The sequence below is a fragment of the Danio aesculapii genome, chromosome 19 (assembly GCF_903798145.1).
Source record: "Danio aesculapii chromosome 19, fDanAes4.1, whole genome shotgun sequence".
Taxonomy (NCBI): Eukaryota; Metazoa; Chordata; class Actinopteri; order Cypriniformes; family Danionidae; genus Danio; species Danio aesculapii.
The window spans coordinates 43,913,474-43,928,407 of NC_079453.1; the positions used below are offsets into that span (position 1 = coordinate 43,913,474).

General features: G+C 34.7%; 1 protein-coding gene across 1 annotated transcript in view; it reads left to right on the forward strand.

Annotated features, from left to right (window-relative positions):
* tinagl1 (tubulointerstitial nephritis antigen-like 1) overlaps positions 1-14,934 on the forward strand; it is a 63,032-nt gene that overhangs the window by 8,623 nt on the left and 39,475 nt on the right. Inside the window, exons 2-3 of the mRNA XM_056480060.1 lie at positions 829-1,133; positions 8,302-8,368. Coding sequence (XP_056336035.1) covers positions 836-1,133; positions 8,302-8,368 — 365 coding nt within the window. The 5' untranslated portion in view covers positions 829-835. The remainder of the gene's footprint in view (positions 1-828; positions 1,134-8,301; positions 8,369-14,934) is intronic.

Sequence of the window (14,934 nt, forward strand, 5' to 3'; positions counted from 1 at the left end):
ATTAGTTAATAAAAAGTGGGACCCAAATTTAATTTCTGACATTTTTATTTAATGTAAGGCTGCACAATATATAGTTTCAGCATCAATAGACTCTTTTCACAAGCCTGTTATGACACGTTTAAGAGTCATCAGCATCTTAAATCCGTGAACGTTTTTAATATTTAGACTTATTTTTTTAAATGTATAGACATTTATTTCTGTATTTATTATATCTTTTTGACTCAATGCTTTAACAATGGCTTAAAAACATCCGTATTTGATAAATAAATGTGATAACCAGCGCTGCTGAAAGTTCCACAAACACCAATGTACAGTACAAAACTCTAATAGACACACCTCAGCATATAATCCATCCCACTGAAACCCAAGAGGAGAGATAACTGTAGTTTCAAGCCATCAATAAAAGTGAATCACATGCTTAGAGTTTCTCTTTAGAAATGGCTCACCATATTTCTAAACCTCTCCATGTCAGTTCTCATCTGCTCAAGCTGTTATTGTATTAGGAAGATGAGTGCATTATTAAAATAAGAACAAGAGGGACGTCTGTTTATCAGTGATGTTTATATTGCAGATTGTTGGCTTATGGCCTCGAGTTCAGTCTCCTTCAGGAAAGTACAAAACACAACTGGAATCACATTGCTCAGCCTAACACTCAAATCAAAAAGTTCTGCTTCCTGTAAATTTGCCGTTTCTGTTTTCTCTCAAATGCTAAAATCGTATTTCTGCCGTAATCACATTTACAGCATGATGGAGCCTAATGTTGTATCACAGCCTTGGAAAGTTGACCCTAATGGATGATGTTTTGCTGTATTGATTTCTTTATGACAGATAAGCGATGTTGAGGCTCTGTATGCTGGCTGCCGTCTCAGTGCTCCTCCTGCTGTCCGAAGGGGGGATGACGGCGAGGACTAAAAGAGAACTGGCCGGACCGCTGCACCTCAGCGGGATCCGGGACCCATTTGGCTCTTACTGTCAGAGGAGAGGAGGATGCTGTCCTGGCAGAAATGACCAATGCACTGTGCCTTACCTGGACACCATCTGTTACTGCGACCTGTTCTGCAACCGGACCGTGTCCGACTGTTGTCCCGACTTCTGGGGCCACTGCCTGGGGACAACTCCTCCTTACCCTCCCAGTGAGTTTAATAAGTCAATTTTGGAGCTTGTGCTCTTTTTAAATACGATTGCCTGACAGTGAATGAAGACAAACAGATACAAAAGCAGAGTAAATAGGGCTGTGTAAGAAGACGAAATACTTTATATCATATGGATAAATAGCTCTATCATTTATTTTGTGGTGTCACTAAATGTATTGCTTATGGTAATACTTTTTTAATGTAATATATGTAAGAGCAATATTACATGACATTACGTGGATGCAAACATTAAAAACAGCATTGTGAGAGGAGTTGCAATCTTGCATTTCATTAAGTGACATTTTAAATTTTTTTTATTAGACTTGTCATCATCGGTATTTGAAAAGTGGTTCTATATGTATATATATATTACATTTAGTGACATCTTTAATCAAACATTTGCCCCGAAGTTATGAATGAAGTGAATATGATCACGTATGAATAAGTATGTTTCTGAGTAGACTTATATGAGACTTATACTTTAAATTGAAAAACAAAACAGCAATAGGCCTTTACATTTGGGCCGTATGAATAAACTATTAATTGATTGAATTTACAGAAATAAAGCTATGTTGGGTTATATATCGTTATCTCAGGATATGAAATGACATATCATGATATGAGAGTTCTAAGAGTAAACCTAAAAAACCTAAAAATGCTAGCTCCATATTGATAGTGCACTCTTCAATTCTCTGAAAATGAGAATGATTTAATTTACTTAGCATTGTTTTGTCATAATGACATATTTCCTTCACTTTTTTGCATCTCAGTACTGCAGATATTTAAAGACAAAGGGCCCTGTCATCCACCCACCGCAAGACCTGTTTTGTGCGATTTGTTGCTATTTTTATAGACCAGCGCAACCATAATTTTTACATTAAGCACCATGTTGTTTAAATAGCAAATATGTATATAACTCAGTTTTTTTACCACTATTCATTAATATTGTTAATTTATTGGTTTGCTAGAAATTAGTACTGAATTTAGAAATAGTTTTGAAGCCCGACCCTAAGTACTTTAGAAGAAATTGCAGTTAAAGATCCCAGTGCCATATTCAAAATTTCTACACTATATAGCAAATTCGTTAATGCTTCCAAAGAATCTACAAATCATAAAAGACTGGCTTGGATTGATGACTTTCAAATGGATATTACAGAAAATGAATGGGAAGAAAGTTGTGTTCAAGCGCAAACATTATCAATCAATACCTGTTTTAAACTAATCCAATATAATTGAATAATGAGAACATATAGTATAACACCAGAAATGTTAAAAAAATTTAATAGAAATATTTTAGACAATTGTGGAAAATGTTTGACTTACAAGGGCACTCTGTTCCATTGTGTTTGGCAATGTGAGCACTTGCAATTCTTTTGAAAAGGAATAATTGGAGAAATCTCTAAAACTATTGGTAAAGAAATCCCTGTTTGCCCTAAAATCTGTATTCTTGGTCTTTTCTCACCTGCCTTATCACTGAAACCATATGAACAGAAGTTTATAAATCTGTGCCTATTGCATGCAAAGCGCCTGATTGCCATTCACTGGAAAAGTATTCATGGTCCATCTTTGTCACTCTGGATAAAGGAAATGTCTTCGTGTATAGCAATGGAAAGGTTGACTTACTCAACCAAACAAAAATTGCACATATTCTACAAGATTTGGCACTTGTTCCTTAATTTTTTAAATAAGAGTGGACTGACCGTTAGTAATCCCAAACAATGTGACTGTGTTAATGTGCACTGTGTTTGTACCGACTAGCTTTAATATATTTTTCACTTTCATTAGAATGTGTGTTGAAATATCAAGGTCTTAATGGTATTTTTTAATATTTATTTATTTTTTCACAAAATTGCCCTTTTTTTATTTTTTTATTATTATTTAATCTTTTTTCAGTTAATTTTTTATTTTCTATTTATTTGTTTATGTATTATATTCCTTTTTTTTAATGGCTCTGTCAGGATGGGGTGGGTGTTCCGTGATTGGTATTTGATTACTAATACAGGATGTATGTATCACATTTTTCTGAAACAATAAAAGTGTTAAAAAAAAAGAAAAAAGAAATAGTTTTGAAACAAATCTTTGCGCTTAACAAACAAAATTACATATGTAGGCTAATGGATGTCTTCAGTGGAGTGCGTACAACACCGTTTCCTTACTCCACGAAAGTAAAGGAGTAAAGTAGAGTAAAAGGAAAGTAAAGAGGCAGAATGGAGGAGGATTGTTCTTTATCCCCATGCTGGAGATGGTCTGTTTAACTGTTTTCTCGCTAGTGAAGCATTTAGTTTTTTCACTTACAAAGTCTGCCATGAAAATAACAACTGCGCCATGGCGCGACACAACTGACTCTTAAAGGGAATGGCAGATGAGACTCTGATTGGTTTAATGTACGTTATGCTCAAAACACACTCATAACTCATTAGGAGAATAAGCTCAATCCTGTCAGACCATGCACTGTGGCGCAATTCATATTTTTCCATCCTTAAAAAAGCAAAAGTGGATTTGGACACGCTCTTAATGCTTTTGCGTCATGTGCTTCAGACTTTGTGCCTAGATCATTAAAATAGAGCCCAAAGTCATGCTCACACTAGTCCCTATAATGACAGCTTTTACTCTAAGTAAATCATGGAACGATTTCACTCGACACATGTTGTATATTCCAACTATTCACTGGGTGTACAGTAGGGTTTGGTGAAAAGCAAACCAAAATTTAATGCATTATTTTACAAAAGAACTGACCTTGACCTTTACTCTGACATCTTTATAAAACTTTTTTTGTTACTCTCTGCCATTTAAATGAAGAACATTTTATATTTCATCTTTGTGATCTATGGCATTACAACAGCACAACAATACAAGAATAAATATTAATTATTTTATGAGATTAAATACATTTAGGGCTGCACTGTGGCGCAGTGCACATTCACCTTACAGCAAGAACGTTGCTGGTTTGAGCCTCGGCTGGGTAAGTTGGCGTTTCTGTGTGGAGTTTGCATGTTCTCCCTGTGTTGGCGTGGGTTTCCTCCAGGTGCTCCGGTTTCCCCCACAGTCCAAAGACATGCGCTATAGGTGAATTGGGTAGGCTAAATTGTCCGTAGTGTGTGTGTGTGTGTGTGTGTGTGTGTGAATGAGTGTGTTAGTATTTCCCAGTGATGGGTTGCAGCTGGAAGGGCACCCGCTGCGTAAAACATATGCTGGATAAGTTGGCAGTTCATTCCGCTGTGGCGACCCCAGATTAATAAAGGCACTAAGCCGAAAAGCTAATTAATGAATAAATAAATACATTTAATCAACAATTTTTGGATGCGATTACTTTATTTAAATGTGATTTGGCCAGCATTTTCTATTAGATTTTAGTATTTCCACTAATAATATAGCAGCCAAGAGGCTTTGCAAATATGTCAGCTGAGTAAACTCACTTTACTTGTAAGGGATTTTTTTTATATATATATGTTAAGCAAACATTCTTCAATGAACTGATTTAATCAAAAGATTTGACTCAGATGACTTTTTTCATGATCATATAAAGTGCGTATATTATCAGTGAGATCAATATCAGTATATTAAGGCTTCAGATGACTTGAAATATTGTGCATTAGTCAAATTGGATACTGGAATGAGATGTATTTGTGAATTTGGATTCTCAGACGACCCCACACTGACACAACTATCCCTTTAAATCTCGACCATGTTTTAGTTTTTTTCCCCAAGACAAAACACGCAGTCATATTCACGTATAGAAAGAATCTGTAGTGTGAGATTAGTCTTTTTGATCAAGATGAGAAGCCAAAACAAATCCAAAGGTATGCAGTCGTGGCCCACAGCCAATGTTTGAAGACTGCACTAAGTATTAAGAAAAGGTTAGTTATTTTTTAGAAACATAATGGAAAACTACATTCTTCCCTGTTAATGTTTTCCTTGACATTCATGCATCTTTGTCCCTACTGTGGATGTGTAGTTTCACCGAGGTGTAAAATGTTCAGTCGTGAAACTAATAATGGTCAGGGAACAGTAGCATTCTCATGAAAAGGCCAGAACAGGGGAGCAGAAGGCAGGAGCAATGAATGGAGGTCAGCAGAAAGAATGCCTGTAATGTACGAGGAGGGAAGGGGCTGGAGAGGGTGTAATATAATATATGTGTGTAATATGTGTTTGCTAAAGGAGGGACTATCATGTCTATAGGGCAGGTATGACTTCATGCATCATTGCTCAGCATTACTCAGACTGAGCAATGGTTTCTGTAAAGCGACTTTTGTTTACAGTAAAAAAAAAAACATCTGAGAGGTTGTGCTTCCTGTTCTTCTAAGAACTTCAGGTAATGGTAGCTACTGTACAGCATGACTTTTTGAAACAAAGCTTATTAAAATACAGTTTTTTAGGGTTGTAAACTTGAAACTTGGATGAAAACTTATCAGTATCTGTAAAATGCAAGTGAAATTTAACTGTAATAAGTACACTTTTATAAGCCCTCCAAAGATTGGCAACTGGTCAAATATAAATGATAATACAACAAACAACAAAACTATTTTCCCCCAACTTTATTTAAAAGATTTTCCAAAAATGTAAACATATCGCATATTTTGGAATATTATTGTACATTTTGACATGTAGGTGGCACAGTGGCTTAGTGGTTAGCTCTGTCGTCTCACAGCAAAAAGATTGCTGGTTTGAGTCCCGACTTGGCCAGTTGGCATTTCTGTGTGGAGTTTGCATGGTCTTCCCATTTTGGCGTTGGTTTCCTCCAGGTGGTCCAGTTTCCCCCACAGTCCAAAGACATCCGCTATAGAGGAATTACCAACCTACGTCACACAGATTGCTGGTTACAAAAAGAGACCGGTTGCAATAGCAAACATGTCATGTTATGCAGTAGGATGCCAAATTCGAAATAATAGACTCCTGGTGAAGCACACAACAGTATTGGTGAGGGAAGTACATTCATTTCCAACTGAGAGCAAAACCTATTGAAATAAATATTTCTTGATTTATGACTTTTAGTAATGTGTTAAGTAATTGTGTTCTGTTCTGCAAACTAATGATGACTTTTCTTCTAAATTGTTGTCATTTAGAGCACAAAAATACAAAGACGTTTTTAGACTTAAATTTAAGATGAGTTAAAAAATAAAAGAATAAATATTGGGTGGAATAATCCTGATCACAACAAATTAAATATGTACATATATAGTTGAAGTTATAATTATTAGTCCCCCTTTATTTTTTTCCTCAAATTCTGTTTAACAGAATGAAGATTTTTTTCTACACATTTCTAAACATAATAGTTTTAATAACTGATTTCTTTTGTCTTTGCCAGTTTTGACAGTACCTAATATTTTAGTAGATATTTTCCAAGATGCTAGTAATCAGCTTAAAGTGCAATTTAAAAGCTTAACTAGGTTAAATAGGTTAACTAAGTTAGGGTAATTAGGCAAGCCATTGTATAATGATGGTTTGTTCTGTAGACAATCGATAAAAATATTGCTTAAGAGTACTAATATTACTGACCCTAAAATGTTCTTTAAAAAAAATAAAAACTGCTTTTATTCTAGCCAAAATAAATGATTTTTCCAGAGGAACAAATAATATATGAAATACTGTGAAAAATGCCTTGCTCTGGTAAACATCACTTGGGAAATATTTTTTTTAAAAATCCCAGGAGGGCTTATAACAGGCATGGGCAAACTCGATCCTCGAGGGCCGGTGTCCCTGCAGAGTTTTGCTCCAACACTAATCAAACACACCTGAACACCCTAATTAGTGTCTTCAAGATCACTAGGAAGCTACAAGCAGGTGTGTTTGATTAGGGTTGGTGCAAAACTATGCAGGGACACCGGCCCTCCAGGATCGAGTTTGCCCATCCCTGGCTTATAATTTTGAATTCAACTGTATATAAAAATATTTTATTTTGGTCATTTTTGTACTTTTTGAGTCCAGATGGAGTCGATTACATCAGGTTATCCAGCCAAACAATGACCTCTGTTTCCAAACAACTTTAAAGCCCTCCTGGCCTCCAGTGTTTAGCCAAGCCACTGTTGTTATATAACTCTACTTGGTGCCTCTGGTGAAACAGAAAGTACACATTTCTCCTTTTGAATATTTTTTACATCCTTTTAAATATTTTTTAACACAATTAAGGTAAAGGTGAGATATTATTTGTGTGTCTGTGATAGTCTCCTATTTAGCCGTCCTGCATTCGGTCCTGTTTCGAACTGTAGTTGATAAATTAGGAGGAGAGGAAAGACAGCCTCTCCATTTCCAGCCAGGCAATGTGGCAATCTCTGATTAAGTTCGTCAAGGCATGACGACAGCAGAGTCTCTGGGAAAGCAAAGGAAAGCCAAGGAAACATTCCACTGCGGGCACTACAGACTACATCAGGCTTAAATAAAAGAAATAACTTTTAATCCAGATGTTTAGTGTGTGTGTGTCTAATAAAGACACCTACTGTTATCCCTCAAATCCAGCATAGCTCTTTGAAAATAAGTTACATTACATTTACGTTTAGTCGTTTAGTTGACACTTTTTTTCCCAAACGACTTACAAGTGAGGAGTCATTCAGCGATTCAACAAGAAGAGGCAATACACACAAAAACTGCTTATTATACAAAGGAACTGTACAGAGAATTTAGTGCTAGAGTTAGAAGGGGGAGTGTTAATTTTTAGGAGAGAGAGAGAAGAGTGTTTCTACAGGTGGTTTGTCAAGCCCACTCACCTGTGTGAAGCACACTTCATCAATGCACAATTTTTTTTTGTTTTGGGATGTTAAGTAATCATAAGAAAATATCTGGTGTAAGTGTCGGTTAAAATGTCAGAGAGATGAAAAAGTGTGTTTTCTACAGGTGGTTTGTCAAGCCCACTCACCTGTGTGAAGCACACTTCATAAATGCACAATGTTTTTTGTTTTGAGATGTTAAGTGATCATAAGAAAGTGTCTGGTGTAAGTGTCAGTTAGAATGTCAGAGAGATGAAAGAGTGTGTTTTCTACAGGTGGTTTGTCAAGCCCACTCACCTGTGTGAGGCACACTCAGAATTGCATGTTTTGAGGTTTTCTTCTGAGGGGGTGAGAAGAAGGGGTCTTGATTTTGTGGGAACTTAATGGGAAAGTTTTTAGAACCTAAATTTGTTAGCTGCAATATTTCCAATAAGCCTCAGAAATCTAATCACTGTTGTTTATTTCAGGTTCTTGTGAAAGAAATGGCCACCGGTTTCCCTCAGGATCAACATATAAAGAGAACTGCAATTTATGGTGAGTCTGAAATCTTGTCAAATCCACAGTTGAAGTCAACATTTTTCACCCTCCTGTGAGCTTTTGTTTCTTTTTCAAATATTTCTCAAATTATGTTTAACAGAGGAAGGAATTTTTGGCAGTATTTCCTTTAATATTTTTTCTTCTGGAGAAAGTTTTATTTGTTTTGTTTTGTCTAGAATATGTTTTAATTTTTTTCTAAAACCATTATAAGGTCAATATTATTAGCCCCCTTAAGCAATATTTTTTCGATTGTCTACAGAACAAACCATCGTTATACAGTAGCTATGTTTCCATCCACCTATTTTTATGTGCATTTTGGATATTAGCTGATTAGTTGATGGGAACCCCATCATGCGCATTAGTTTTGAAAATGCACGTAAAAAATGTATGCACATAACTGAGTAGGATAAACTTTTTATTCAATGAGAAAAGATGCGCATAAACTACGATGGAAACACTTTTACCGAACAAATTCCAGAATGCGCATTAAAAAAGTCATGTGGTTTTTGTAGAGATCATGTGTGTGAATGGACAAACCAGCAGCCTGAATCTAAACAAAATCTAAAATGTTGTTTTGGTCATTCTAAAACGCCTTAACCATTTCAGCATTAGTGTTATTAAATTACTAATTACCTCCAGAATAGTCACGAGCGTCTGTGCCCCGCGTCTCATGGCTTCAAACGCCACCACGTGCATGTTGGCATTTGTCTTCTGAGGAAGTCATTTATTAAATAAAGAAAAGATTGACACAGCTTCTCCAAACACAGCAAATTACATTTTTATTTTGATATTTGGCACCAGTTAATTAGGAAGTGACGATTTTGTTCTCTTTTGGCCCGTTTCCACTGAGTGGTATGGTACGGTTCGGTTTAATACGCCTTTTGACAGTGGAAACGGCAATAAAAGCGTATTAAACCGTACCGTACCATACCACTCAGTGGAAACGGGCCAAAAGAGAACAAAATCGTCACTTCCTAATTAACTGGTGCCAAATATCAAAATACCGTACCGTACCACTTTTTCGGCACCCTTTCGAAAGGGTACCAAACACGTGAAAGGGTACCAAAAGGCAGAGCTAGACGCGCAGCTGAACGCTATTGGTTTACAGAGATACGTCACTCACTTACCCAACAAGCCAGAATGAAAACAAAAAACCCGCCATGTTTGAAATACACAGCGAGAGATTATAGCGGAATTATAAATACATATAATAACGAGCCATGGTCGATCTGGGCTCAAACAAACCTTGTCGTCGTCTTGATGAACAGCCACAAAGCCAAGAAAAAGAGCAGATTTACCCTGTGCCCCGTAGTTTTTTACGAGCCAGTCTGAGGCGCGAGGGGTTTGGCTTTCTTGCTAGCGCTCGCGCGCGTCTAACATTATATCTGAAATAACAAATTTCTTGAGCTGATGATAATAACCTGCGCTTGATTATTGACGTGCTTTTGAAACCCGATCCTGTCAGACACTGACAAACGCGAGAGTGAAGCGTGAAGAAACAAAGGAGAAGCCGGAAAAAAGGAGCACATTATTATTCAGCAAACATGAACAAAATGCCATGTATAACTAACTTATTATCTTCACCTTTTGGACTAATATGAACCGGGAATGACGGAATTACTGTCTAACAGAGGCTACATGTGCTGATGAAGATTACATACACAGATAAGAGGTTTTCACTGATTGTAGGCTATATTTTGTGTTGTTTTGAACCTAAATACTGACGAAATGTCTGCTGTATGTAGTTCTTCTGTAGTTGGTAACATATTGGAGACTGTAAGGGGCTGTATGTGTTTATACATGTTCATTTATTTAGTTATTTAATATAATTACAGACGTTACAGTAGGCTGTTTTGCACTGTCATTGATCTGCAGTTATAATCAACTCATGTTCATTGAAAAGTTTGTAATAAACATTTCTACACAAGTATTTATGTGTATGAAGCATGTTTTGTGAGAAGAGCTTCTCATATGATATGTGAGCGACCTGTACAGATTTCCTCGAGCGAGAATGACGTCGACTGAAACTTTCTGTCATACACCACGCCCACCAAAAGGGTACCCTTGTTAGTGAAAACGCAAGCCAGTTAAAGGTGACCCGTACCAGTCAGTGGAAACAGGTCATTTGACTCATTGGATGGAAACTCTGCTTTATTTGCATGTCTTTTATGCAATATTCCAGTTATTGTGCATAAATTTAATTTGCATCTTTGGATGGAAACATAGCTAATGATTTGCCTAATTATCCTAACTTGCCTAGTTAACCTAATTCACCTAGTTAAGCCTTTAAATGTCACTTTAAGCTGAATACTAGTGTCTTGAAAAATATCTAGTCAACTATAATGTACTGTCATCATGTCAAAGATAAAATAAATCAGTTATTAGAAATGAGTTATTAAAACTATTATGTTTATAAATGTGTTGAAAAAAAATTCTTTCCGTTAAACAAAAATATACAGGGGGGCTAATAATTCAGGAGGGCCAATAATTCAAATTTCAACCATATATATACACCATCCTCCCTTCCTTCTTTCCCTCTCCAAACACTACTTTTTTCAAGAGCATCATGGATCTCTCAATCTAAGGCCATTGTTTGGTTCCATCAACACACATGTTGTCAGGATTTGTCCGAGAGGGTCTTGACTGAGGTGCTTCAGTGGGCATGACAGCGGGACCCTCTGAAAAGATTACACACATTCCTGCACTCCCATAGATCCATACGTGCCCTTGACCTTCAGTGCCTTTGTGATCCCAACAAGTGTGAACAGTACAAACACTCCGGCGGATCATGTACAGCACATATACGTCCATAATAATCACCGCGTGTCTCTCTCCCTTTACATAAAGCCCTCACTAATAGGATTAGCTCTCCTCATAGAATCTAATCCGGCGCAGCAGCCGCGGTCAAAACACATTCCCTTTCACCATTTGAGGAGTCATTGTTGGACACATACAGTAGGCCTCGTTTACACCTGGGTTTTATTAGTGGATGGTGCTACAGTAAATGCAGGCGTAACATATTTAGAGTGTCCACTTCCAAAGCAGTTAGAAATATATTTGATTGGATAGGGTAATCGCTCATGTGGTCAAACAGCCACAAAAGCCTCTAGTCTCAGCCTATTGAACGAACACGAGATTGTTATGGGACGTGTTATGAGAAAGCTAGTTTTTGTCATTTTATTGGTGATGGATTGTCATGTTTGTTTCGCAGTAAAGGGAAGTTATGTGCCCTATAGCTGACTGAGCTGTTCAGGTGCACTTAATAACCTCCAGCTGAGATCTGCTGGGGAAATTGCAGATAATTGGAGAATGATTCCACCAATCTCTCTGGTAAATGTTACGCAACAAACTGCTGTAAATTTAGATCCCTGGATCGTACTTGCTATTACATAAAATAAAATAAAAAGCAAATAAAATAAAATAAAATTTTATAAATAAATAAATAAATTAATTAATTAATTAATAAAATAAAATAAATAAATAAATAAATAAATATAAAATAAAATAAAATAAAATAAAATAAAATAAAATAAAATAAAATAAAATAAAATAAAAAGTAAATAAAATAAAATAAAAAGTAAATAAAATAAGAATAAAGTAAAAATAAAATGAAATGAAATGAAATGAAATGAAATGAAATGAAATGAAATAAAATAAAATAGTTTAGTAAAATAAAATTTAAAAGAATAAATAAAATAAAGTTAAAAAAAAACAAAATAACATAAATAAAAAAATAAATAAATAAATAATAATAATAATAATAATAATAATAATAATAAAATAAAAAATATATAAAAAAATAAATAAAATAAAATAGTAAAATAAAATAAAATAAAATGAAAAATAAAATAAAAAAGTCAAATTAAAATAAAGTAAAATAAAATAAAATAAATACATAAAAAATAATAAATAAAAATATATAAAAATAAGAATAAAAATCTGGATCCAAAAAGTGCATCGTAACATTAAGCTGCAGTTATTAAATTAAATATATATATATATATATATATATACATATATATATATATATATATATATATATATATATATATATATATATATATATATATATATATATATATATATATATATATATATATATATATATATATATATATATATATATATATATATATATATATATATATGTACTTTTATTTATTCTTTGGTAACAGGATTTTAATGGATCTATATATAAAATAATTAGGTACAATTGCTCAAATTAAGTGGAAAAATACCTTTTGATGGAAATGTAATTCTGTCTCTGCTCCAGAGTAATTGAAATCTCTAATATAAAGTGGAATCAAATTAGAGTAATAAAAAAATAGCTCTAATATAAGGTACAATTTCAAAACATTATATATTTTGTTGGCTTGTGATTCTGTTTGGTTGAAACAGTACTTATTGGTCTAAAAGCCATCTGACCTTTTGTTGTGATAAAGTGTAATTACATTATATTTTGTCTTGCTGGTGGCTAGACAAAATGGTAAAGCAGGAATTCCTGACCCTAACGCCAAAGCCTTTTCACACAGCAGTGATATTAGTGTTCTCTCTAGGAATATACAGTATTGTTTGTTTTTGGTGTAGTGTGTGCACATGGTTGCCACATATTGCATATATCTGTTTGTGGCCTACTGCTGTATACAGTTGAAGTCAGAATTATTAGCCCCCCCAGCCCCCTTCCTCCCTCGTTTATTTTTTTTACTCAATTTCTCTTTAACGGAGAGAAGATTTCTTTCAACACATTTCTAAACATAAAAGTTTTAATAACTCATTTCTAATAACTGAAAAATTAAAAGCTGTTTTTATTTTAGCCAAAATAAAACAAATAGACTTTCTCTATATGAAAAAATATTATCAGACATACTGTGAATATTTCCTTGCTCTGTTAAACATCATTTGGGAAATATTAAAAAAGAAAAAAAAAATGTTAAGGGGTGCTAATAATTCTGACTTCAACTGTATATCTGTTTCTGTACATACTGTAAGTAGTAGAACCTTGCAATCTAGAAGTAAAAAAGCTATTATATAAGCTGCAAGAGTCAGGTTATTAAGGTTTTCAAAATCTTTGAATTTTATTCACTCAAAAGAATAATTTTTGCTCCTTGTTCAAATTACTTATGTAAAATGAATCAACACAATTCTTGGGTTTGTTTTACGACAACCTAATTGTTTTATGTTCAATCCACATAAATTTGTAAAAACAATTAAGTTAACTCAATCAATTTGTGTTCGGACAACATGAAGATATTTGTGTGGAACCCTGCATTTTTTTACAGTGATCTACACTGCTGTTTGTTCAAACTATCTACATAAAATGAGATGAAACAACACAATTCTTGAGTTTTTCGGGACATATTAATTGTTTTTTCAATCATGTTCTGTCCTTATATTTGTTTAACTTACATTTGTAGAAGCTAATAAGCTAACTTAATTTTTTCAAGTTGTCCCAACACAAGTCAACCCAACATTTGTCTTTTCAATGTTCAAAAAAAGGTTCAAATAGTGCTTTGAGTTAACGCTGATTTATACTTCTGCGTCAAGCGAACGCGTATGCTCTGGCGCAGCCTACACATGGTCGCATAGCCCTCACTGTAGCTGACATCAACGTTGACGTGCTCCTCTCAAAAAATGTAACTTCACATTGCAATGACACGTAGCACAAGGTCTGTGATTGGTCGGCTTGGTAGCTGTGACCAGTGTGGGCGATCACTCGACACAGAATTATAAATCAGCCTTTAGGATAAAGTGTCTGAAATGGTTTCCCAGTATTGGGTTGCGGCTGGAAGGGCATCCGCTGTATAAAACATACACCAGAATATAGTTGGCAGTTCATTCCGCTGTGGTGACCTCTGAAATAGAGATTAAGCCGAAGGAAAATGAATGAATGCATGTCTGAAATGGCTTGATGATGTAATTATTTGGCTTTCGTAATAATGTATCTTACTAAATAGGTAGAATTAATTATAAAATTAAAATAAATCTTTTTGCTTTTGCATAAAATTATAACTCTGGAGTTTGCGCATGTGCCTGTAGTGGGATCTGCCGATTTTTTTTTTTTTTTTTTTTTTTTTTTTTTTATCGACACCCTTGAAATTCAAATAAATATACATTTAAGTTTAACATAGATGAAAGACACATTTAAGATGTGATTAAATCACATGTAAGAGAGGAAAGGACAGTAATTCAATGTTGGGTTTTGGGCAAACATGCCATTAAAATATTCCTTTGAAATGCTATAATATACTATACTATAGAACATTACTACAAATAGTTTTCAGTATTATGCATTTTCAGTCACAAAAATACTGTTGTCGTGTAAACAAACAGGCAAAATGCATAAAAAAATTCCTGTTTTTGGCTAAAACGTCTTGTAAACGGCTCCTAGGTTTGTCACCTATTGCTTCTCTGCCGTGGGTTTATTTTATTTATTTTTAAAAATTATGGCATGATTGGGCGGCACGTGGGCTCAGTGGTTAGCACTGTTTCCTCAAAGCAAGAATGTCGCTGGTTTGAGTCCCAGCTGGGTCAGTTGGCATTTCTGTGTGGAGTTTGCATGTTCT